The sequence below is a fragment of the Hippoglossus stenolepis genome, chromosome 19, assembly GCF_022539355.2.
Source record: "Hippoglossus stenolepis isolate QCI-W04-F060 chromosome 19, HSTE1.2, whole genome shotgun sequence".
In the NCBI taxonomy this organism is placed as follows: Eukaryota; Metazoa; Chordata; class Actinopteri; order Pleuronectiformes; family Pleuronectidae; genus Hippoglossus; species Hippoglossus stenolepis.
In genome coordinates, this window is record NC_061501.1 from 20,674,101 (window position 1) to 20,700,950 (window position 26,850).

General features: G+C 42.1%; 1 protein-coding gene across 5 annotated transcripts; it reads right to left on the bottom strand.

Annotated features, from left to right (window-relative positions):
- Positions 1–133: 133 nt before the first annotated feature.
- On the bottom strand, positions 134–26,799 carry sugct (succinyl-CoA:glutarate-CoA transferase). 5 transcript variants are annotated; one of them, XM_047344641.1, is made up of 14 exons: positions 26,620–26,799; positions 23,057–23,105; positions 22,899–22,972; positions 22,719–22,804; positions 21,787–21,837; positions 21,493–21,613; positions 19,450–19,541; positions 18,763–18,906; positions 16,286–16,381; positions 12,808–12,879; positions 12,300–12,397; positions 11,479–11,581; positions 3,883–3,946; positions 134–1,842 (listed from the first exon to the last, which is right to left on the bottom strand). In XM_047344641.1, exons 3-14 carry the CDS (start codon positions 22,945–22,947, stop codon positions 1,679–1,681), a joined length of 1,140 nt encoding a protein of 379 aa, XP_047200597.1. In that variant the 5' UTR covers positions 22,948–22,972; positions 23,057–23,105; positions 26,620–26,799; the 3' UTR covers positions 134–1,678. The 5 variants fall into 5 exon arrangements, with proteins under 5 accessions (XP_047200597.1, XP_034998316.1, XP_034998317.2 ...); XM_035142425.2 differs by lacking the exon at positions 26,620–26,799 and adding an exon at positions 24,533–24,741; XM_035142426.2 differs by lacking the exon at positions 26,620–26,799 and adding an exon at positions 23,562–23,612.
- Between the last annotated feature and the right edge of the window lie 51 nt (positions 26,800–26,850).

The following is a 26,850-nucleotide window of genomic DNA, read 5'->3' on the forward strand; positions in this document are numbered from 1 at the left end:
CATCCAGATATTAAATGAATTCCTAGAAGTTGGTAAATATTAAATCCTGAAAGATGTCTGGTTTCCTGCTCTGCTGATGACCAGCAGGTGGGGCTGGTTCTCTGGTCGCTGTTGTTAAACCACAGAAGAAAAATAAGACTTTCAAACAACTTTATTTATGACATATTGTCAATAATAATTTTATACTCACACACAAACACTAGAATTAAACTGCTAAAAGTTTAAATCAGTGAGTGGTTCTCCCCCAGTGACACAGGACCTGTCCAATACTGGAAACCATCATCAGTCAGTCTGAAGGACACATCAAACCCCTCAGACAGAAGAGTGGATCAGTCCAACCTTCTCAAACCATTTGATTTTAGTGACTTTTCCAAATAGCCAGTTTTGCACTTGCAAAGATAAAGTTAATGAAGACCAGAGTTTGTCCACCTTCTCCTGTAGTAGCTTAAAGAGATTAGCCAGCCGGCGACAGGACACCACTAAATGCTCTAAGGTCTCCCCCCCAGTGCTTGGGTCCAGGTGAGCTCTGCATCTGTTTGTAGCTATAGCTCCATGTATAATCCTCCATTGGATGTCAGCCATCCGTTTCTCCACAGGAGGCTTATACAGGACCCGCCAGCTGCCACTAGGGGAAGAGTCAGAGCCAAAACCCTCAGTCCATCTGGACTCCCTGACTCCTGTAAGAGAGCGGTAGTTCAGAACCTTCACACAGCTGCCGTAGAGCTGCTTCCCTCCACAGGAGCTGAATGTTCCCTGGAGTCTTTAGGGATAACAGTCGGCCGCTCTCTTCTCTCCACTCCCCCACAGCAGGACTCACACTCAGGGTAGGAAAGACATGTTCCTGTCCTTCACTCCACTGGTCAGCCAGACTTTGGTTCTGAGCGGAGGTCCCGGAGAGGCTCAGGCAGTGACCGCCACACCTCGTCCACCAGGCTCCGCAGCACTCTGGTTGACCGCATGTCCGTCACCTCAGCCAGCCTCTCGAGTGACGTCCTCGTAAGGTGACCCAGCTTCACTATACCTGCCTCAGTGAATTTGTTTTTTACTGTAGCTGAAGAAGAAACCGGAGTCAGACAAGAAAACATTGTCAAACAGAGGCTCCTCAAACAGCCACATCCCAGGCCTGGGGTCAGGAGGTCTAATGGAGCTCAGAGTCCTCCAGGCATCAATCATGGAACTGTAAAATGGTGTAAGTCCAGTCAGTTTGCGTTGAGGGGACCTCATCAGGAACAGCTGTTTATTGTAGCTGAGTCGTCCGGCCCTCCAGAACAGCAGCCGGGCTTCAACCTACCAGCAGACAGGAGCCAGACAGCAGCCGCTGAGCTGCCTGCAGTCTGCAAGCAGCAGTCCTGGAGATGACGTCTGTAAGGCCCCGCCCCCCCACAGGGAGGTACAGGACGGACGCCCGCACACAGTGATGACCCGACCAGAAAAAGTCCAACAGCTACTGATAACTGATCAATAGATGTTGATTTTTTCACCTAAAACATTTGTATGATTTCTTTACCAGGTTTATGTAGTTTTATGTAGTTTAATGAAATTTCTGGTTTCTCAGAACTTCAGACTTAAGCAAAAAATCACAATCAATCAATCTTATAAAATGTTGTCAAAGAAACGTAAAAAAATATGAGTAAAAACGTTAAAATAAAATAATTCAAGGTTTAGTGATTCACATTCATCAGAACACCTTGTTCTGGACCACTGCCTTGCACTCCAGCAGCACTTTGATGATGTCATCACTGTAGGACAGGGTGTCCCGCAGCACCTGCACAGTGTGCTGACCAATCAGCGGAGGGGGCGTCGGTCCACCTGGGGTGAAGCTGCTGAATCGAACCGCCGGACCTAAAGACAAGAAAACAATCGGAGGTTAAATCGGATAAAACTAAAGGAAAAGAAAGAAGAAGTGAATATTCAGGTGTCGTCATTCTCCTGAAGCCTCCGATTCATCGACAGGTTCAACTCTAACTTACAGAGAAGAATGAAAAGCTTGTTTGAAAAGAAAGAGGGGAAGACGAGGACGAGAGATTCTACACCCACGTCCCCGACCTTTGGTGTCACCCAGCATGCATTGCACCAACTTTCTTTAACATTGTGAGACAGAAACCGTGAATAATTCATGATGAAAACAATCAGATATTTATGAGTGTGTGTGATTTGGTGCAGATTGAATGCAAGTGAAAGTTTGAACTATTAATGTTTTTCCTTTAACTTTAACGTGTGACAGAAAACTGATGAATGTACTTTGTGTCTCTGCTGCAGATTTAGTTTCTTTACTTTTAAATACGTGTGTGTTTGTGTGTATGTATGCGTGTGTGTGTGTTCGTGTGTGTGTGTATGCGTGTGTGTATGCGTGCGTATGTATGTGTGTGTGTATGTGTGTGAATCACTCAGGTCACAGTGTTCCACATAATTGGGAACAAACTCTTTGTGTCACTCAGGTGTTTTTTTAATAAGAAAACCGAATCTCTTAATCTTTTATTCATGGTTCTGTTTGTCCTCTTGTTTCTGACACATTGTGAATGTTGAGAAACGAGCAGCTTGAGAATCTTAAGAGATTTTTCTGTGAACACACTGAACTGGGCAGGAAATATAAACTGTGAAAACAAATAAAGTAAAAGAGGAAAGTTTTTATTCTTTTTAAAAATGCGGAGATGTTATTCTCTGTTTCCTGCTCAGGGACTACAGAGGAAAGTTAGCTAATAGCTAACTCTGGTAATGCTTAGGAGCTGTGCATTGTCCCTGTCGAACAAACAAACAAATGTATACATTAAATAGAAGATATTTAAAGGTAAGATGTCGAGATTTACCACTATCTTACTCTGAAGCTGTGTGTGCTCTTATTTTGAAAAACATTCCGTTTGTGTATTACCCTCGATATTAGATTTGAAACATGACAGTAAAAACGATCTTTCTAAAAATCAGTCGACAGATGGACATTTGCTTTCAAAGCTTAAGGACAAAGACTGAACTGATGACTAGTATCAGAGTGTTGGTCCCGACCAATGAGGAGCAGGACGTTGAAGAAAAGTGTGAATGTGACAGAAGCTAAAAGTGTCTCGTGTCGTTCTGCTCCACAGACGAGACTCAGAACAAACACGTTATTTTAGGAAACTCGCAACAATCAACCTTTTTTTTAAAGGACGCCACTAATGAGCTGAACTCTCACAGTCAAATGTGTGTGTGTATGTGTGTGTGAGCCCACACGTGCATGATCACACGAGAGAGTGTGTGGTTGTGTGTTTGTCGGCCTGCATGCTTTTATGCATGACTGTGTTTGTGTGTGAACAGTTCGGCTATTTTCAAACCATTAGCAACTAGTTTTCCTCTTCAATGATGCTCAACAAGTGTGTGCGTGTGTGCGTGTGTGCGTGTGTGTGTGTGTGTGGGGGTATCAGGGCAAATAATTAACAATAAGATTATGTAATATCTCTATTCATTCTCATTTTGTCTTTTTTTCCCCTCCATCTCTTTGTCCATCATTGTTTCTGTGAAGGAAACAAGGAAGGAAGGAAGGAAGTAAAATGGGAATGAATGAAGAAAGAAAGGAAGGATCAGAGGAAGTAAGGATCTCTGTGGATCAGCTGATGCAAACGTTGGACGATCACGATAAGGACAACATCAGACACACAATGTGAGTGTATGTTGTGTGAGTGTATGTTGTGTGTTGAGTGTTGTGTGAGTGTATGTTGTGTGTAAGTGTGTTGTGTGAGTGTATGTTGTCTGTTTGTTGTTTGTTGTGTGAGTGTATGTTGTGTGTGTTGTGTGTGTTGTGTTTTTTGAGTGTGTGTGTGTGTTGTGTGAGTGTATGTTGTGTAAGGGTGTGTTGTGTGTGTGTGTTGTGTGAGAGTATGTTGTGTGTTGTATGAGTGTGTGTGTACTGACCGGGCACACTGATGCGTCCTGCTGTTGGATGATTCATTTCCTGTATGAGATCGTTGTGTTTCACCTACAAACAAACAAACATCAAACGGTGACTTCGGGTACGATTCACTTTGTTCTTCACAACAGTTTTTCTTTACTTTTCTTTCTCTGCTTTCTCATCTTCCCTCGTTCCTTCAATTCTGTTTTTAACTTTGAAGAAAATCTCAATTGTTACGATATGACTAAGTTTAGTCCCAGAGACGTGAAGTTAAGACGTCTCACTTGACCCAATTGTCTGATCTGCACAGAGTGAAGGTTATTCTCTCACAAACTATCTTTAACATGACAGTGGCGTGCACAGACACACACACACACACACACACACACGTCAGCCATGTTTAAATTAGTTTTTTGAGGTTAGGGGTTTTAACAGCTGAGCAGCAGCTGAATCATTTCTATTCTTTGCCGCTAAAGCTGATACGAATGATGTCACATGTGAATCAGGCTCCATCCAAACCATCTCTGTTGTAATCCCCGATTATACAAACACGCATCACCTGACCACTCACGTGAACTGTGCGTGCATGTGTCAACAGGAAGTTGTTTGTTGCAGAAAGAGCTCAACTTCAAACAAAAAGCAGCGATGGTGAAAATCGATAATCGGTTTTAAATAGTAATATTTGATGATAACAGGCTGAGACGATGTGATTGACAGCTGACACTGACTTAGGATTGGTTGACAGCGTGTGTGGGTGGGGCCTCGATACCAACGATCACTACTGCACAAACTGACTGTAAATGACGGCATCACCTCAAGATGGCAGCGTTTGGATCTGTTTTTGTTTCATTTCTGGAGATTTACAGTCTTTGATCTTTATTTAGTCTTTGATCTATATTTACAGTGTGTGAACTGAAGTTAGTTTGATTTTCAGCAGGCTGTGTTCAGGTTCACCACATGTTCTGTGACGTTTGAAACAAACTGTATTTTCCATGTAAATATATATTTTCAGAAAAAACAGATTATCAAGAGTTTGATGAGACAACTGTGTGTGTGTGTTTGATGTGTGCATCGTAGTTGTGCATGCGTGCATACAAGTGTAACAATATGATTGCATGCATGTGTGTGTGTGTAATACTATCTGCTTGTTATGCAGGGTATCATTACATCCATATGGTCAAAACACACACACACACACACACACACAGACACACACACACACACACACACACACACACACACACACACACACACACACACACACACACACACAAGAACTTTAGTTTTTTTTCCTAAACCATAAAATAGAGCGAGAATTAAAGTCACAAATAGTCTGTGAAATAAAAACATTAATAAACGAGTTTAGGTTCATTTCTTCAGACACGATTTAACCTTCTGTTGTTTTTCACTTGTTTATCTGACGAGAGAACGTGTCGACCTCAGCACTCTCACTGGAAACAGTTCTGTCCATGTCTGACTGTGTGTGAACGCTGTTATATGATCTGACTGTAGCTGAGGTTAAAATGATACATTTGTCCTGACAGTGGCGCTAGAAGTCATTTACATTCAGAGGGTTCATCCTCTGGGGAGCAGGAATGAGATGTGGTTAGATATGGTTCAGACACTCTTGTTCCCTCAGGATGAACTTTGTTGGAATTTTTCACTTTCTCCCTGTGACTATAAATTCTGACATTTAGCAGGGACCCACACTGTCGTCATAACAACGTCTTGTTGTGCTGCTGGTTACTGTTGACTCTACCGCAGGGTGGCGCTGATACACTCAGAGCTATTGGCTGCTTTAAACAAACAATCAACATCCAGGACAGCTCCTCCACAGCTTCATGTTTTTACCAAACGCGTAAACAAGAGGAATCAAACATGTGACGTCTGTTTCACTGTAATTCTTCCAGCACTCTCTGATTTAATGATACATCAGTTTCAGCTGTTAGCGTTAGGTAGTAGTATTCAAGTAACATTAGGGGTATGCTAATGTTAGCATGCTAACCTGAGGTGAACACATTTAACATGCTTGATAACCTACACTCTAAACCTAACCAACCCTAACTTTACCAAACCTAAACCAACCTAACCTTAACTTAACCTAAAGTTAAGTCCCCCACAATGTAACACAGACACAGTTTTGTGGTTGTCGGCCATGTGCCTCCTCATTTCCTGTGTTTCTTGTTCTTCAGTCTTTTTCTCCTTCTCTTTCTTTCTTTCTTTCTCTCTTCTCTCCTTCTTTGTGATTCACTGACCAATCAGAAGCAGAGCTGTGAGTGGAGGAACAAACTGAATCTGACCAATCAGAACGATCACATCCCTGTGATGACAGGACGATGACCTCCCTCCCTAACTCCCTCCCTATCTCTCGTTACTCTTTGTATACAACCCCCCCCAGCTTGCCCCCTCCCAGAGTCTTTGAAGCTAAAACTGTGGCGTCCATTAAGTCGACTAACCAGCACCCATGGGAGTCATCCAGGCTGTTACATCATGTTACTGCAACATCAAGGAGTGTGAGTGTGAAGATCTGAGCCTGAACCTGCTGCTCTCACTTTGACCCTGACAATCAAAGACGCTTCTGAATTTCGCAGCGTTTTTCGTTCCTGTGAAGCGCCACACTCGTTTTTTTCTTCCATTAGATGTGAACAGGAGTTTTAGGCGTGTTACGTAAAGCTGTGGCCTGGATGGTAAAGGTACCAGTAGTGACAACGAGCAGAACACAGAAAAAAATATATAATACAAATAATTTGACAGTTAAAAGTGAAGTATAGTTTGTGAAGGATGAGTTTGATCTGTAGAAATAACACAAACGAGGATGAGAATAACTTTTCTCTCTCATCTTCCCATCAAATATAATACTTTGTCCCAAACACACACACTTGGACAGCAGGGTCTTCACACACAGTTCGGCAGAGGAATAAATCTGTCGTTGTGGCCAGTAGATGATAAGAGCTACTACCCGCAGGGGACATCAGCCGGCTGGAGCTGCTCTTCCTCTAATTGAGTTTCAAGTCTTCTCGGACAGAGGAAAAGACGAATGTGCTGAGGCCATCAGTCTTTCAGCAGAGACAGAGATGCAGAAACCACCAGGGAAACAAAACCGCTGGAATTACACAATTCAAGAGCTCTCATGAAAACACACACAAACCCAGAGGGATTCTGACCAAAGCTGGAGACATGAAGAGTTCGAGCTAGGTTTTCTAAAAAGGTTATTTGTTCCTGAGAGCGTCACAGTCATCAGGTCGTATTTATTCATCTTTCATCATATTAAATTAACTATTAAGCGGATTTAGAGTTGAATTTATTGTAGAATCCCACAAAGGGAGATTCAGATGTTTCCATTGGCTCCTCACTAAAATCTAATCCTGAACAAATGGAATTTAATGATAATCTGTGATTATCATCATCGTACACACTGACACAAACAGACCTTTTCCAACTGCATTTAAAGACAAATTGCATCACAGCGGTGCAACTTCAATTATGAAGGCTCCTTAAACTGCGTCCAAGGCTTCAACAGTTTCTCCTTCTAGGCCCAACCCTCCATGATTCATTGCGTTTTGATGATTTTCAAAGTGGTAATGGTGCCGGCAAGTGACGAGACGTCCGATGCTTGAATTTCCTGCTTTAACTCAACCGAACAGCGGTAGAAACCCTCTGTAGATATTTGTGCTCTACCTGACACATTAAGTCCGCCTCCTTTGTGGATCAGGTAGAGCATGGACACAGCTGTTGTTTCCACATCCACGGAGGGTTCCACTTCTTTGGTGCAGTGCTTCAGGCCTGCTGACGTCAGCTATGACTGCTGCGGGGGGCTTGGCTTCTGTCAGACTATGAAGCACCTGGGTTTCTGCAGGTGTTTCTGCAGGTTAGAACACTGTCTGCAGGAGTCAACTTTTAAAATGTGCAACCACACTTGCAACCGCTTGTGAATTGAACAAGCTGCAGGGGGGATTTCTGGCTGAAATCTGTTACTCTCTCACCCATGTTTGATTTAATGTGCATCGGTTACACCGAGATAATTTGGACGGAGTAAGATGGGAGCAAGTTTCAACCCATGGTGATGGTGGAAACTTCATTTTGGTGTTAGTCACTCATCAAACCTCCCCACACGTCCACGTTCATCAATCCAGGCCACCGCTCATACAGAGCAGAAATATATTTCCCTCGAGCTGCATTTCGCTGTCAGCTCGCAGCTTATCTGGGGAACAGTCAGGTCGACGTGACCTGGAGGAAGCTTCAGGTCTGTCAACATGACTTCAGATTCAGCCTCTCCTGATACAATCCTTCGACGTAATTCAGTATCTGTTGAGAAGGAATCCGGTCTCTCGAGAAAAGAGTTGCTAAAGTTCTAAACTTCTGATCATCCATCACATCTTGGTGTCCGTCCTATTTTTATAGTTGTAGAACACATTTTTATTCTTCTCTGATGCATTTCTCCCTGGATGATTGAACAACAGTTTAAAAAGGGCTGCTGAAGAAGGAAATCCTCATAACTTGGGTGTTTACCCCGTCATAATATACTGTAACAACGTGTTCTAGCGTGACATGACAAACCCTCTGGTTTGTGTGCTGCCGCTTTGGAGCCTCAGTTTGACATTTTGTCCAGCGCCATCTAGTTTTTTTAAAACCAGAAGTAACCATATTTGGAGGAGCGGGGGGTGCGGTACTAGGGCTGGGTACTGTTCACATTTGAAACAATAGCAGTACCGAAATCCCAACACACATGATAAACATGGACAAAATGTGAAGTTAACGCGCTACATTTTGTCTTACGACACTTATTTGATTCCGGTGACCTCAGAGGAATCTTTTCGTCTCAGACCTTCGCTCCAGTCTGCTTGGAGAAAGTGTTTCCTAAGAAAGTGGCCGGAGCTTCGCTTTGCTCTCCAGTGGACGATGTGCGGTCCTCATGACCTGGGAGTGCGAGTTGTCTGGAAGAGTGACTTTTTCTGCAGCATCAGTTTTATGGCGTCTCTGCTTGATTCGACAATGTCCTGACAGTAATAAAGGAGATTTGTAGAAATTGTGTCCAAACAAAAGAAAAGAAGTTTTCTAAAGAAGGAATCAGGGTTTGTCGGCCAGTTAGCAAAGCAAGGCATTGAAAGAGTTGCAGGTTCAAAGCCCTGATCTTAAGGCACTCATGATTGGGGCTTCCTTCCTCTAGAGCAAGGCACTCACACAATCAAGGTTACAGGTTCACTTCCCTAGAGCAAGTCACTTAAAGATTTGTGGTTACATGATTAGGGGATAATTTTCCTTGAGCAAGGCAGTATTGACGGCGAACTAACTACTGCTGCGTGGGTTGGGAGTCGAATTCCCTGTGTCACACTAAGAGCATGAGAAAGGCACCACCAAGTTTCCTCCAAACCATAAAGCAAGGCACATCACCAAGGTCACACGTTGAATTCCCAAGAAAACGTCACTAACACTTTCAGCAAAGATGGATCATTTCACTGGAGGAAGGCTCTAAGTCTACCATAGTTTGAGCAAGGCAGCGATTGAATTGAGAGTTAAAATCCTAGAGTTCTTGTTTACCCCAATAGGAGCAAGAGTAAGGTACAAACATGCCTTCCATACATCTATTTGGATGAAGCAAGGCAGTAATAATGCCAGGGTTAAGTGTTAAATTCCCAGCTTCCCTTTGTAGTTTGGAGCACTAGAATGGGTTGTTTGTTAAATTATATGATTCCTTGTTTAGCCAAGCACAGAGCAAGGCACCCCCTTCTGCCAGAAATGGGTGGTTTGAGACCAAGGGTTCTGATTTATTTGATCTTACATGTTAGGTATTCACTTCAGAGGCTGTTTAGGTTTCAGCTGAGATAAATCAAGCGCACCAGTAGTCAGGATATTAAAACCATATTCAGCTGGATACTTTCTGCAGGGCCTGGCCGCTGCCCAGACGACATGACAGATACATAGACGAGGGTTTGTAGTCGTAAAAACAAGGTCGGTTATTGCTGAACTTCTGGGAGAGAGACAGAGAGGAGCAAAAAGAGGGCAGAGGGACAGGAAACAGTACAAAGGTAAAAATAACTGTGAGAACTTCAAGATAAAAACTGTGAGGAAAAAAGTGACAATGAAGGAACAGCTGGAAACAAAGAGCAACAGAGAGAAAATATGTTTTCACACATGAACTGTGTAAAATGTTGTCTGGACATTTCCTGTAGTTTCTCATGTGAAGCAGCAGCAGCAGGTTGTCGGGTCCGACTCGTTCACACCAACAGGAACATGTGGGGAACATCCAGGCGAGGGGCGGAGCCTGTAGAGCAGCAGGGGCGGAGCCTGTAGAGCAGCAGGAGGCGGGACATGACGTATAAACTCTGCTGTGGAAAGATCAGTGTTGTTGTTTACAGCTCATCCACACCGGCGTCGGCCCTCATCACCAAAAGATCTGGAACCTCCTCGTGTTTCCAAGTTGACGTCTTCGTCTTCTACGTGTACGGCTCCTCTTCTTCATCCTGAGATCTTTGTGTTCTTCCAGCTTCACGTCCGTCACGTGTTAGAAACCTCATCAACATGTCCACTCGCTCTCTGGGAAGCTTCCACACATTGTCCTGCTGTGTCCTCACATGGACTCACGAGGACATGTTACACACATTTTACTAGGAGGCTGCCCAATGAATCGCCTGGTGGCCGAAACACGGATACATTTTGCTGAAACTTTGCACAAAATTCGGATGCAGTTGCTAGGTACGCGACAGAAGAGAGAGACAGAGTTTTTCCAAATCACTTCCAGATTCCGGTGGTGACTTCCTACCATCCTGATTACTAACAGCTTCACTGTAGAGCTGCTGTGTGGAAGCGCGCGCGCACACACACACACACACACACACACACACACACACACACACACACACACACACACACACACACACACACACACACACACACACACACACACACACACACACGACTTTATTTTAAAGTTCTTCCTCCACCACAACAGAAACTTGTTACCGCAATTTGACGACAAACGTTTTGCAGCTGCTGTAGAAAGAGATTTATTGTTGGAAAATTCATTCCAGATTATTACTATTATATATAGTTTTATGCTTAATATGATGAATCATGTTAATACAACAATATGTGAGATTAAACTGAATTAACAGCTGATGACACATTACTTAAAAGTTCATGTTAAATATCTGATTTAACCTTCACACACCTAAACACAAACAAACGTCTGGACCACAACATCCAGATTCCGCGTCCTGCTAACAGCTAACAGGTCACAGCGAAATGATAACTGCTAGCTGCTGCTGTCGGAACGTTCACTTAACAACATCAACACAAGCTTCAGAATGAGTTAACCCACAAACACAATAATTCACTGTGACTCAGAGAGCACCTGCACCAGAGGATTAATCAGCTGAGGGCTGTTAGCTGATCGATCCTCTGATTCAAAAGAGCAGAGACAGACTGAACTGGGCTGTAACGCTATCGCCAGCAGAAATAATAGGCAACTTAAGTTAAGAGTTTTGTGAGTTTCCGATTTAATAAAGATGCTGAAAAGCAACACATTTGTCTCTGGCTGTATTTGGGAGACCCCAGTCTCACCATCATGAAGTATGATGACAATAACACAGTCTGTGTGTGGGTGTATTTGTGTGTTCTACCTGAGGGTCAGAAAACACTTCCTGGATGCTGTTGATTGGTCCAACAGGAACACCGGAGCCCTCAAAACTCCTCAGCCAATCCGCTGTGTTCTTCTGCAGGAATCTGAGATGATTACAGATTCATTATCACAATTAGAGTTAATAACAAAACTTAAATCACCAAACTGCAGCTATACGCCTCCGCCAACCAGTGCGGTTGAAGGTCACAGGTCCCACTGACCTGTGACCTTCAACGTCCGAAATCGAATCACTTCATCTTTTGTTTGAACCAAATTTGAGGAAACTCCCTCAAGGCGTTCTTGAGATGGAATTAACGGGAAAAAAATGAAAACATGATGCCACTGATTTTAAATTATTATTATTCAAACTTAATAGTGATTTTTAGACATTATTTTTAATCAACAGGTTTAAAACGCCTGAATTTCAATAATAATACCTCTGGGACAGTGTGTGTGTGTGTGTGTACCTCTGGGACAGTGTGTGTGTGTGTGTGTACCTCTGGGACAGTTTGTGTGTGTGTGTGTACCTCTGGGACAGTGTGTGTGTGTGTGTACCTCTGGGACAGTTTGTGTGTGTGTGTGTACCTCTGGGACAGTGTGTGTGTGTGTGTACCTCTGGGACAGTGTGTGTGTGTGTGCGCACCTCTGGGACAGTGTGTGTGTGTGTGTGTACCTCTGGGACAGTGTGTGTGTGTGTGTGTACCTCTGGGAGGTGTGTGTGCGCGTGTGTACCTCTGGGACAGTGTGTGTGTGTGTGCGCACCTCTGGGACAGTGTGTGTGTGTGTGTGTACCTCTGGGACAGTGTGTGTGTGTGTGTGTACCTCTGGGACAGTGTGTGTAGCAGTTCTTTTCGGTTCTGTACTCTCAGTTTGTTAGTTTTGTATCTTTGATCCTCGTTCAGCTCAATCAGCTCCAAAACCTGCAAACACACAAAACAATAAGATAACATCAACAACACAACTAAACTGATCAATGTAGAGGGTTAGGGTTGTGGTAGTGTATATCTGTTTGTTTCTGTTGTGTTGTTTCATGTGTCTCATTTTGTATTTCTAATGTTATGATTGTGTATGATCATGCCAGTAAATAATTTATCCGTCAGAAGACATCCTCCTGAACTTTGGAATTTTAAGATCTGTGAATTTAATTCCTGAAAAGTTTACAAAAAATAATCTGAGTTGTAACGTTACTGTGGATCTACCCTTTAATCTGCCTCTTGTGCCATCGCTCCAACAACAAACAAATCAACAGACAGACCGAGGTGAAAACAGAACCTCCTTGTTACAGGCGTAACAAAACCACATGTGTTCGTGCAGGCGAAGGTGAATGTACCTCACAGACTTTGACAAACTGTTTGTCGTTTCCTGCAGCAACGACAATGTGTCCGTCTTTGGTTTCAAAGCCCTGAAACAGACAGAGACACACATTAGAAACATCAAAAGAGCCTGAACCTGCTCACAGCCCCTCTGTGGTCGCATCAGTTGTGATGATGAGTTAGAGCAGGTTTCAGGGCTGTGTTGGACAGGTCCTGTGTCACTGGGGAGAACGACTCTCTGCTTTTAAACTTTTAGCAGAATCGAAGGTGACTAGCGGCGGAGCTAGCGCCTGCATGGAAGCACCCATGCTGAGTTCATCAGGCAGAGAGGAGGCTGTGAACAGACGAAGCTGCAACTAAAAACAACAATGATACAGGTGTGTCACAAAACAGGATTTTTTAAATGACTTTTATACATGTCTATTTTTTAAGCAATCCAATTTGCTTGGGTGGTTGATGACACGTTGCTCTGTGGTTTGACAAACTCAGAAAATATATCTTTAATTGATTTACACGGCCTTTAAGAGTCCTTGAAAATTCATGAATAAAGTAGTTTGAAAGTCAAAGTCTTCTTCCTCCTCTTCCTCCTCTTCTTCTTGTCCACCTTCTCCCTTTAGTACCTCTTCCTCTCCTTCCTCTGTGGTTAAATCAGAACAACCCGAGCCTGTGTCCTCCTCCATGTGGTCCAGCGTATTAAACTGTCATGATGTTCAGCTCATGTTGATGTGAATAATTTTCAGTTCAGCAGGTTCATATAAAATGAACTCTAATTAAATCCAGACTTTTGTGTGTTGAGGATCTGATGAGTTTTAAAATGAGTTTAATAAACTGAAGCTTCTTTTAAAGACCAATTCTTCTTCTTCTTCTTCTCCTCCTCCTCCTCCCCCCCCCCTCAACGCGTCTTTCTTTTCCTCCCTAATTGTTGTCTTCTTCTAGTCTTTACTTTCTCCTCCTTTTTCACAATTGTTTGTAATAAATACTCGTCGCCACATGAAAAGAGGACAAGAACGTCTGTCATACATCACAACACACAAACACACAGCAGTAGTGTGTGTTTGTGTTCAGACCACTAACCCTTTAGTCACTCTACATTCAGCTCTAAACGCTGCCTCTCTTTCAACTACAGTCTGAGAGTTGTGGGTAACTCAGTCCACAGGGGAGTTACGACAGTTACCACAAAACTCTAAACCGTCCTGAGAGAAGGCGGCAGAGGACTCAGGTTGCAGCGAAGCTTCTGTCCTCTGCTGGCTGAGGAACCCAATTAAAAAAAAGAGCCTAACCCTTTTGTATCATGTCAAATGATAACTTTAGCTCTGAGGTGGTTGGATGCATCATTAGCTGTTGTTTGAAAGCTCTAGATTGGATACAGAAACCTATGGAGCTTTGTGCAATAGGATGCGTCCATCCCTCACTGGCTGTTTAATGTCTAGGTGTAATTCATTGTATTGATTTTATGTACACTCAATATACTAAAATCAGTAATAACGTCTCAGCCTTTCCTTCCTGCTGGCGAGGATTCTTTCATGCATCTCGTCTTTGACACGGTGGACATCTCAGTTCGGGGAGATGTGAATTGATCCATCTCAGAAATCAAATGCGAACTTGAAAAGCACCACTGGGATGGATGATTTCTTCAGCTCCTTCTCACAAAGCCGCAACCGCAAAACACCAACATTTCTGTTGTTTCAACTGTCATGATCTCCGGCAAACCCGTCTGCGCCGCTTTCAACTCCGGCACCCAGGGGAAGCGCACATTGTGGGTAAGGCGCTTCGCACAAAGATTAGATCTGAGTGTCGGACAATAAAGCTCCAGCTGATGGGAGACGAGCACCACAAGAATCAAGCTGCCGCAGCTGCCACATTCACGCAGAGCAGATGGAGCAAAACATCAGGAAGAACTGCCATTTTATCTGTTCATGTGTGTGTCATTCATGTGAACCAACTCAGGTTGGATTCAGGCTGATACAACACAAAGAACCTCTTATTGTTTTCATTTAATTAAAGTGACTTCCGAGTTAAAATGTCACAATCAAAAGAGATACGACAAGAACAAAAGGACGACAGGAACAGAAGACAGAGGAGCAGTCAGGAAGAAGGGGTAGATCCAGTAGATGGCGGTAATGCACCTTGACGTTGGTTGCCACCCTACAATAAACTGAACAAAGAAGAAGAAGGAAGCCGGGAAGAATCTGCAAAGTAATAAGATACGTCGACAAGCAATTGGAAGTCAGAAGAGAGACTACATACATAGATAGTGTTGGAGACATGGACGATTTATTAACAACAGCAACAGTTAGGGTGATAAGAGATACAGTACTAGAGAGGACGGAGCAGGACCTTGACGTTTTGGACAGAGAACAAGAAAAGCTAAAGATTGCGATATATTCTGATAAGGAAAAGAGAGAAACACCGAACAAACAAAGGACACAAAGTTGAAAATCAAGGCTTCTGGATTAATGGCGAGTCCATCTGTGTTGGGAGTGAATCAGAGTGAGGAGTGTTTGACAATAGTGAAAACATTATGGAGGTAAGTTAGGGTAGTGAGAGAATGAGGAAGAAAAGAGGACATGATGATGACTTTGCTGGTTCCAGCTCAAAGAGTCATAGGTAGTAGAAGTGAGGAGGGCGGAATAGAGGAGAGAGCTGATGAAGAGTCAGAGTTTAAGATGATATTGAGATTTGTGGAGAAGGGAGGCCTTTTTTCAATGAGTCCGGTGAAGCTGAAAAACCAGGATGGAGATATACGCATAGCGAAGGTTCTGAGAGATGAGAATTAGTTGTTTGTAGAAATGAAGAGCAGAGGGAGCACGCTGGCAGGATGAGAGAAATTGGGCGATTTAAAGTGTAGAGAGTTTATTATTAATTATTATTACAGTAGAGATATACGGTCAAAGAAGGACGACAAGAACAAACCAGAAATACTGCCAACCGGTGCAGTTTCCATCTAGATCATTTTCTTCTTCATAGTCATGAGGTCACTTTGACCTTTGACAACTGAAATCGAATCAGTTCATCTTTGAGTCCAAGTGAATGTTTGTACCAAATTTGAAGACATTCCCTCAAGCTGATCATAAGAATTCATGTTCAAGAAAAACCTAGACATACGAAGTGAGACCACCGTGACCTTGACCTTTGACAACCAAAATCTAATAATGTCATCCGTGAGAGTTTGTGTCGAATGTGAAAAGACTCCCTGGAGGCGTTCTTGGGATATGGTGTTCACGAGAATGGGACGGAAACACAACCTGAGATCTATCACAAGATGACAGGAACAAAAGAAGGATGCAAGAAGAACTATGTTCCTCGTTCTTCGACGACCTCTTTTGTTCACAGAGTTGAGTTCAGACAGCTCGTCACATTTTGGATCTTCATTTGCAAAATAACCAGACTCAAAAGGAGCGGTCTGTAATCTTTTATTAAAGCTAAATTATCACCTCCTGTGATGCGTTTGTGTGTTTTAAAAACGGACGGACGGTTGAGTGTTCAGGGTGTTACCTGGTAAGGTACGATGCTCTCGTGGGCCGTCCCCCAGCGCCTCGCCTCCTTCCCTGCGTTCAGGTAGTTAGCAGCGATGTGGCTGAGACAGGAAACCTGAGAGAACGAGAGGTGGACTGCTGTTAAATCTGAGCTGCCGTCAGTCTCCCACCTCCCTGTCACTTATTCCTGAAAGAACTAAAAACCACAACTGGTCATTCTCCAGAGGTTTTTTCACCGCTACACCACTGGAGAGCGCTGTGGCTTTACTGAACTTACAAGCAGCTGAAAACCTGCAAATTGATTTTCATGACTCTTGGCAAACATATCGGCCTCGAGGCTTTTTCAAGTCGATCCCATTCCTCATTTGACCCGCAACCCTGTGGCACCAACACAGTCAACACACACATGGTTCTTCACAATGTTCTGATGCAGCAAAGAAAACGTGGGCAAAGGAACGAAATCCGTCAATTCTGAGATTCTTCATAAAGTTCTGCTGCTGGTTTTTAAACAGAAAAACATCAGGGAGAAACAGAGAAACTCGTTTTTGTCTAAAATCAGTGAAATAAAAACTGACATTTTGACCCGATGATGGCGCTAGATGGAGATGAATGTCTGATCCATAGACTGTAAATAAAGATGGACGACAGCAGGCCTTCCAAAAGTAAAGCCAAAATTCCCCCCTGGTGTCTGGCTGCAGTAGAAGTCATAAACCCTCCTCCTCCATGTTAGCAGATGGGACATGGACCAAACTAAAAAATTTAAGTAGATGTTAAATCAATGATTTTCAAAGATGGTTTCTGTCATTTTAGGTCGTTCTTATCACACTGATGTTTGTTCAAGTGTTCATGTTTCTGATAATTAGTTATTTAATGATATCAAAACAGGCTCATGATTGACAACTGAACTGGGAACTCGTTCTTTTTAAGTGTGAACTGGCTCAACACTGCTTCTACAGATGGGCTCAGATTCAGATTTCACATTTAATTGTGTAAAGGTTTGGATGTTTGTTTGATTTTAAAAAGAAAAGAAGTTTTATTCAACCATCCTATATTTGCTAAAAAAAAAAGAAAGAGCAAAGGCTAAGATGCCCCAATTGTTTAAGATAAAGGTTATCTTTGAGTTTGATTAAAAAATGTTTTGGTGTGGTATGTTTTAGTTTGATTTCATTTTTCAATCTTAACTATCATTTGGACTATGTATATATCTGACTTCTGTAATTTATCTTTCCGTTCCCACCACAATATACATAGAAAATGGGGATTTTTCTGGCATTTAGAAATGGTGATTAATCTGATTAATCACAGCTACCCTGTGATTAATAAAATTATTAATCGTTTGACAGACCTAGTTATATAGAAGAGAGTGAAAACGAGTGTAGATGTGACTTCAGGTTATTCTCAGAATTAAAAGTTTCAGTGTGTAAGATTTAAAAGGATCTATTGGCAGAAACATGTTTTCACTAGTGTTTCATCTAAATTGTACCAATTGTTATTTTCTTTACCCTAAAACAGGCCCTTTAAGATAGTAGAGTTTCACCCTCTGAGGAAGAAAAGTTTCTTCTCCTGAAGATTAAAATCTTCTCCAGCTTCTGTGACAGGAAACCGATTTTTCTGTTTTTATTTTAAACTCCACCTGGGAAGCTTCTCTCTTGACGAACATGAAGTTTCCAAACCAGCTGACAGACGTGAAAAATGACAAAATATAAAACAACTTTTTAAAAGCAACACTGTCACACAAGTAGCACGTCCTGATGTGACAAATCAAACGCACCCTGGGCGTCTCTAATACTTCAGAGTCCAGAGCGACATGTGATCCCAGCTCCCAGGAGGTTTTAGGATTACGTATGGTTAGATTTGTTTATACAGAGAAAACACTGGGAGAAATATTGATGAGTTTGTTTATACTGTTCAGATTTCTCAGGATAAATCCGCAGCTTGTTTAAATACCTGCATGTTTCCAGGGTTAGTTATTAGCTGAACATCAGAAACACAGACACACTTGTGATTATCTCTCATGTCAAAACCACCTCATTGATCTGGATGGAATCAGACTCGCAGCGTCAGCCAACCTCCAACACGTCACTGAAAACTCTGGTTTTACTTCTGTCTTATTCAGCTGCCTGTTTCTTTTCCTCCGACTGAGACAGAGTGGATAGGACAAGTTAAAACCCCACAGTGCCCTCAACAACAGCTGAGGAGAAAGAACCGATCAAGACGCTGTTTGTCCTGAAAAGTGTCCACAAATTAAACCTCCTTGTCATATTATATATACATTCGTTTCTTTTTTTTTGAGAGAGAAACATCTGAGTTCTCACACTGTTTTCAAACATGAACTGAAGGTCAAATGTGTTCCTGACCCTAGGAGAACGAACACACACACACACACACACACACACACACACACACACACACACACACACACACACACACACACACACACACACACACACACACACACACACACACACACACACACACACACACACACACACACACCTGTGAGGACAGCAGGTTGCAGTCAATGTGAATTCCTCTCCCCGTCTTTTGTCTCTGCAGCAGTCCAGCCATTATGGCTCCGTGTGCGTACAGCCCCGTCGCCAGGTCCGTCATAGCAACACCTGGACGCACCGGCTCACCGCCCTGCCAGCGGAAACAATTGATTATGGGAGGTGAGGGCAATCCAACCCCTTCATATGTCAAAGGGTTAATAACACCATATTGTCCCAATAGATCACTCCACTCCCAAAACACAGGTTCTCTTGTGGTTCTAGAGTCTGTCAGAGTAGAACAGGAGGTAGAACCTTCAGCTACCAGGCTCTTCTCCTGTGGAACCAGCTCCCACTCTGGGTTCTGGAGTCAGACACCATCTCTACATTTAGCTCAATCATCTGTTGAATTCTGACAGTTGAAGCTGCGACTCTGAGTCAGTTCCACTCTTCGAACCCACTGAGCTGAAGTTTAAAATCTGAACTGTTATGTCTGGTGGGCAGACTGCTGATGAATCTGTAAAGCCGGTGTTTGTCCACATGGAGGCGTCACAACTCTGCTCTCTTCATCATGTATTTACTGCATTTCAGGATTTTGAGTTAGTGACTATAATGTTTGCATGAGCTTTGTCCCTCAAGGCCACCGTGATAAACAGGGTTTCAAAAAGATGTAATAACACCAATAAAAGAAACTGACCTCTGGCCCAGTGATGTGCATCATCCCTGACACAGCAGAGGCGATGGAGTCGTAGCCTGGACTCTGAGACCGAGGACCTGTCTGTCCATAACCTACGCACACACACACACACACACACACACACACACACACACACACACACACACACACACACACACACACACACACACACACACACACACACACACACACACACACACACACACACACACACACACACACACACACAGAGAGAGATTATTGTCTATGGTCTGGTTTCTCTCTGACCTAAGAGGGAACACAGCAGGGAATCAAACCATCAACCTCTCAGTGTCTCCTCTGCCAAGAGAACAAGATTCCAGCTCTTTGTTGAGCTGACTATTGCTTCATATTATCAACAAACATCCGTGATTTTCACATGACAACCAGCTCAGCGCTGAGCTGTGACAAGGCTTCTGTCACGGGACCTCAAACTGAAACTCCAGTGATGGACGTATGTCTACAAACTAAATCACGCCTGGTGTTAACGTACGTCTCCACTGATAATGTGATCAGACTTCACTTTCCGTTCTTTATGCAAACACACACAATATAATGTGTGCCTGTGTTCTCTCAACTTTGATTTAACTTGTATGAACCAACCAGGAGTAAGACTCTACTTTGAATCGACTACAATACAACAATAGACTGTATTTTATTTTCTATTCACAGACATAAAGATCTATGAGTGTAAATAAAGATGAGATGTCTCTGCTTCCTCCAGAAATGAATCTAAAATATCTCAAATACACAATTGCTTTTTCAAGAATAGAATCAAAAAAAGAAACAATCTCAAGTCAAACAGAAAATTCTAACATGATGCTCTGCAGGGTTGAAACATCCTGATGTTCAGAGGAAACTACAAACGTATTCAATCAAAGGAAATCCACCAAAGAAGAAAAGTTCTGTAGGATTTTTTCTCTCTGCGGCTAGTTGGTTTTAAAAGAAATAATCTAAAAGGTGACGCATGGTTTGGAGATCGATCAGCTGTAACTGAGTCTAACACAAAGCTTCAGTTCCTGTTTTCTTCCTTTTGTTACAAACTGACACAGCACATGAATCTCTGCAGCGTCTCAGACAGCTCACGACCTAACCAGGCTGTAAATCTGCCTGCTGCAGCCAGCTGCTGCAGCTTAATGAGGCCTCCTGGGTAATGTAGTTTTTTCCTGAAGAATGGGAGGACAGGGAAGAGGGAGAGGACAAAAATGTGGACAAAGCTGCAGTGGAGAGACAGAAAGAAAGAGTAGGTGGCTTTAAAAAAGAAGTGAAATAAAATCTCAACTTTATATATTTCTAAAAGATCTCTAATGATCCTTTGCTTTCCTTTTTCTTTCGTTTCTGGAAGACTTTCCTGGTTCATTGTTTTTTTTAATTGATTTGATTTTCATAAATTGAATGTTATTGTCGTCCATCTTTATTTACAGTGTGTGTGTGAATGTGTGTGAAATTGAGAATATCGTTTTATTTCTTTTTAAAATAAAGTTAAATTAAATTCATCTCAGAGTCAGAACCTGTAACATGGTCTGAATGTTTTATTGTTGTTATTAAATTGCCAGTGAATAAACTTCTCTTCATGGCCTACAAAGAGAGCAGCTGAGTAAACAGTCTGTCTTCTGTGGAGTCCTGCGACATCTAGTGGCCGAGTCACAGAACTGCAAGGGTGAGTGTTACTGTAGTAGAGGTGGTTAGTGTGCGTGTCTGTGCTTTTGTGTGTTTGTTTTTGTCTTGTTGTGTTAACCCCGTCAACCCTAACAGGCCTTTAAACGACCCCAGACTGAAAACTCTGATTCTGGTGAAGACATTTTCTCTTCATCAACAAACACAGCTTCATCACAGATGAATAATATAGTAATAAATCATGTTAAAGCTCCAGTGTGTAAGATTTAGGTGAAAGGATCTATTGGCGGTTTGGGGCTTAGCTGCGACACTTCACCACTAGATTCACTACATACTGGACCTTTAAATATATATATAAAAAATCAATCATTTTCTGTGTGAACAAATGTTGACAGATGTGAGTCGTACCTGAGATGGAGCAGAAGATGATCTGAGGATTCACTTTGCTCAGCTGCTCAAACCCTAAATTCAACTGCTGCAGTTTCCCGGGGAGGAAGTTTTCTACCAACACATCACACACTGCAGTCAGCTGTGACACACACACACACACACACACACACACACACACACACACACACACACACACACACACACACACACACACACACACACACACACACACACACACACACACACACACACAGAAACAAAGTTATGGTGTCTGTGTCTCTGTGTGTGTCTTTGTGTATTTGTGTGTCATACCTCTTTGATAATCTTGGCTCCTCGTGGATGTTTCAGGTCAACAGCGATACTCTGAAAAAACACAGCGACTATAAATAAGTCACCGATTGTCTTTATGTACAGTCATTGATAACATACATACATACACATATATATATATACATACATACATATATATATACACATATCTATTAGGGCTGTCAAAATTAACGCGGGATGATTATTTGTGGAATAAGCGCATGCACAGAATGAGCCGCTCCATGTACCCCCCCACCCACTCGCTCAGAGACACGCAGTGAGATCAGAGCTCGTTCACGTGAAGCAGCCGCTCAGTGACTTTGTAGAAGTGAAACACAGAGTTTCTCTGGTCTGAACTGGGAACTCGTTCTTTTTAAGTGTGAACTGGCTCAACACTGCTTCTACAGATGGGCTCAGATTCAGATTTCACACTTACATTTAATTGTGTAAAGGTTTGGATGTTTGTTTGATTTTAAAAAGAAAAGAAAGTTTTATTCAACTATCCTATATTTGCTAATATAAAGAGCAAAGGCTACGATGCCCCAATTGTCTAAATCACATCCTATGTTTGCTCAGAGGCAAAGCAAAGAGAGAGAGACACATAATTATGGTGTGGTATATGTTTTAGTTTGATTCTACTTTATTTTTCAATCTTAACTCTATCATTTGGACTTGTCATCAATAAAAAAACAAATGTTAAATGTATATATCTGCCTTTTGTCATTTATCTTTTTCTGTCCCACAACAACATACAGAGAAAATGGGGATTTTTCAGGCATTTAGAAATGGTGATTAATCGGATTAATCACAGACACCCTGTGATTAATCCGATTAAAAATTGTAATCGTTTGACAGCCCTAATATATATATATATATATATATATATACACACACACACACACAATGGAAAAAGAAGAGTTTTATCTTCTTTGTACCTTTTTGTTTCTGTTGACGCTCAGGAAGTAGACGCTCTCTGAAGAGATGAATGGAGGACCCCAGACTCTGGTGTCATCACCTGCTCCTGTCCAACAAACACACAGAAAGAATTACCCATAATTCCCCACAGCTGTGCAGAAACAGATTATAACGTGAGGTGGGAGGAGTTTCAGACTCACCTGGTCTTTCCACTTTGATGACCTCAGCACCCAGATCTCCCAGGATCATGGTGGCGAAGGGACCAGCCAGAACTCTGCCAACGTTTAAAAACATTCAGAACGTTTGCTCTGGATCCGAGAACATAAAAAAACTAAAATGCATGAAAACTGAATATTACCTCGTCAGGTCTAACACTCTCACGCCCTCCAGTGGTCGCAGGTTTTCTCCTGTTTAGATTAAATTCAGACGATAAGATCTCTGCACCTGCTGTTATCATTAGCTTCAGACCTGAACTCCTCCTGACAGCTGCATGTGCTAAGGAGAAGTACACAAGAAACAAACTCCACAACCAGATGAACGCAGACAGCTGGCTCTGATGTCAGCAGGACCTGTGTTTACTTTGACATGATTGACTGCTGCCTGTGCTGCAGCGCAGCCACAACGCAGTTCAGCAGCGTGCGACGCCACCAAAGTCAAAAGCTGCTTCAGACACTGAACTTTTCTCTGGAGGATCACGTGTGAACACAAAGAGTGAGACTCAGTTTCTCTTTCTCCTCCTGAGCTCCTGTATAAAGTCTAAGTCCAGGAGCAGTGTGAACACAGCAGAGGATCCTCCACTGATTCACTGAGTGAGTGGGGGAGCTTCTAACACGGGACACAAACATGAAGAAACTAAAACAAACCTCTGGTGAAGAAGTGCTGACACACACGAAGAAGACACAGACGAAGATGTGAAGAGAGTTCTTGGTGATCAGAGCTGAAGGTGTCAGGTGATGTCAACATGATCACATGACCTCTGCAGCAGAGGTCACACGTCACTTCCTGTCTCTGTCTGCTGCACCCGGCTGCCCCCCCTCTCACCTGAACCATGAGGAGGATCTGATGCTGTGAACGAGTCTGTGCAGAAAACCTGCTGCTGAGTTGTTCAGCTGTGAAACACAAACTCTGGAGAAGCTCTGGAGACGATTCTCTGGATTCCACCTGGAGCTCAGGTCTGACAACAGCTCTGGAATACAGCTATGAGCAGAGAGATTTGTCCCGAAGGGGGCGACAAAGGGAACATCATTTAATTAATTGATGTAATAGGAAGCTCATTAACATTAGAGAGGATCATTTTAATGTGTTTCCTGTAGGTGATAAATTCACATCTAAATAAATATGTAATTTGTATAAAAATGAAGCCAAAATATCTCAGATACTCTGCCATCTTGTGGTGATGACGTCATTTGCTGAGTCTGTGAAGTCATGATCGTTGAGTCTTAGTATCAAGGTCCCGCCCATACACGCTCTCGGCCAATCAGGAGACATTTCAGCTGTCAAATAAATAACTCAAACATTTAAATGCAGGTCGGGCTCGATCGTGTGATAAGAAGTCAGTACAGAAACACTAACATTTATTTTAGTTTGGTCCATGTCCCTTCTGATACCATAGAGGAGCTTTGTGACCTGTACTGCAGTCTGCCACCAGGGGGAGATCATGTTGATTTGGCTTCACTTTAGGGAGCAGTTGTTTCGTACATCTTTATTTTCCATTAATTCATGAAAACAACTTTTTAACCGGACATCACGTGACCGCACGTCAGTTACCACGGAGACCCTCCACTGACGTCATCGCTGCTAACGTTAGCCTGTTAGCTTCGGCTCCGGGACGTACCTGTTTGAGACATCCACCTGCCGCCGGCGGGACACCTCCCCCGGTGAGTCGTCCCCGGGAGACTCCTCGGTACCGGCGGAGAGAGGCGAAGCGAGCACAGAACCGACCAACGGTTTGTTAACGAAGCGAACGAAGCCGACATGTTCTGCTACTGCTAGCCTCGTAACGACCGGAAGTGCTGCCTGTTGAGCTTATTCACAGGGTGGACGCTTTCATTGTGAAGGTGTTGGACCGGAAGTGTGCTGTAGCGGCTCTCTGCCAGCAGGTGTCTCTATTTCCACTGTTTCTCTTTCAGTCATTTAAATAAGATTAAAACATACAAACTAATTAAAGCGGAAATAAAACAAATATAAAACTTTGAATGAGTCAAATAAAGACTTTTTACTGAATTTTATTAAAACTTTGTTTGATTCAAATCTTTTCGAAAAATTTAAATCGCTCAGATGCAGCGGAAATAATCTGAAAAAGTCAATTTCCTGTTTCTCAACTTTGGTTATATTATTTATTTTATATTGTTATGTCATCATGATCTCTGAGGTTTGTCTTGTGTTATGTGATGTGTTGAAGTGTTGTGTTGAAATGTTGGGGCTGATTATCACCAGAATTCAAACTTTTTATCTTTTGTTTCTTTTCTTTCGTTGATTTCCACGCTCAGATTTTTCATCGAGTGGAGAAGCAGAGTTATATTTTCTTTTTATTTGTTGTTTGAGTAGATGAACAGATCTGCTGTGAGCAGAATTGATCACATATTTGCGATGTCCCTGTTGGATTGTGGTCATCTTCCATTAGAGTCACATAACTTACGGTTTATCTGTGAATGTATTCAGATTCCAGATATGGAAGCAATAAGTTCTAATAATAAGCAATAATTCTTAAATCTCTCTATTGTTACTTTTGGATCACACATTGGACTAACAGCACCTACACGTCTTTTTTTAATCATTTACCGTTCTACAGTCTTTATTTAGAAGAAACATTTGTTTAAAAAGATCTGAAGCTCGTCTTTGTTCAATAAACTGTTGAATAATTAACATCCTGGAGAACCTGAAGAATAATCAGTCTCCTCTCAGCTTCCATATGTTTCCACAAACAGCAACAGCAACAATACAACAATGTTTGGCTCATTATTGTCAAGTAAAAGAGAAAATAAAAAAAATAATTACAACAGTACAACATGTAGTTTCCAGTGGGAAATAACCATGTGATTACAAAGGTTAATTTTGATATTTCTTTCCCTCAGAGTTCAGACACAAACCAGTGAAATCATCACAAACCAAACGCCACGAAAAATACACAAGAAATTTTGGATTAAAAATAACAAAAATTAAAAATGATTCACCCTATTTTACATTTATAACTAATATATACAAGTATTAAACAAACAGGCTGGTTTATAACAGAATAAATAATCTACATGAAAGAAGACATTAATGTAATTAATACCAGTTTTTATGCTGATAATTACAGCTGTAAAGAATATTTTCATGTATAGTCAAACACGTTAAAATATGTGCTGGTTATAGATGTTAAACAGGGATTTTTCACTTGAATTAACCAACTAAAATATATCTAAAGAAGGACATCATGTAGCTCCCAAAACCAAAGCCAAATCATCTTGATCGCCCCCTGGTGTCTGACTGTAGTATAGCTCATAAACCTCCTCCTCCATGTTAGCAGACGGGACATGGACCAAACTAAAAAATCAAAGTAGATGTTAAATAAATGTTTGTCAAAGATGTTTCTGTCATTTCAGGTCGTTCTTCTATCTCTGATGTTTGTTCAAGTGTTTCTGATCAGTTTGGTTTGAGTCAGTTATTTGATGATATAAAAACAGGAGGAGACGTCAGGATCACTACTGCACAGACTCGGACTGTACTTTACAGACTGTAAATAATGTCATCACCACAAGATGGCAGCCTTTGTATCTGAGATATTTTAGCTTGACTTTTGGAGGAAGTGGAGACGAGTCGTCTTTATTTATAGTCTTTGATCTTTATTTACAGTCACCTACTTGAAGTTATTTAAAAATGTCTAATGTGACTTGGAATAGCATTCGAACAAAGAAGAAGAAGTCAAATTGTATTTACCTTTGGAAGAGTATTCTCCATTATTTGAGGAAGACAGGATTGGACAAAAGAATTTAATATGAACTTGATAACTATGATTCACACTCCAACATTAGACCGAAGAAGAAAAAGGAGAAGCTATGAAATATCAAGTATGAATCATGCAGTTCAGGGTGAGCAGGGAAAAGGAGGAAGAGGAAGTGCTCAAGCGAGTGCTTTTGTGGCATTTGTCATGTGGGGTAATGAGAGATA

Excerpts from the sequence above, each read along its gene's own strand:
- sugct (XM_035142425.2), bottom strand. The coding sequence starts at position 24,674 with ATGTCGGCTTCGTTCGCTTCGTTAACAAACCGTTGGTCGGTTCTGTGC. Across the intron at positions 22,973-23,056 it reads AGAGTGTTAGACCTGACGAG|AGTTCTGGCTGGTCCCTTCG; the intron begins GTAATATTCAGT and ends AAACGTTGGCAG. Across the intron at positions 21,614-21,786 it reads GAGCCAAGATTATCAAAGAG|CTGACTGCAGTGTGTGATGT; the intron begins GTATGACACACA and ends TGTGTGTCACAG.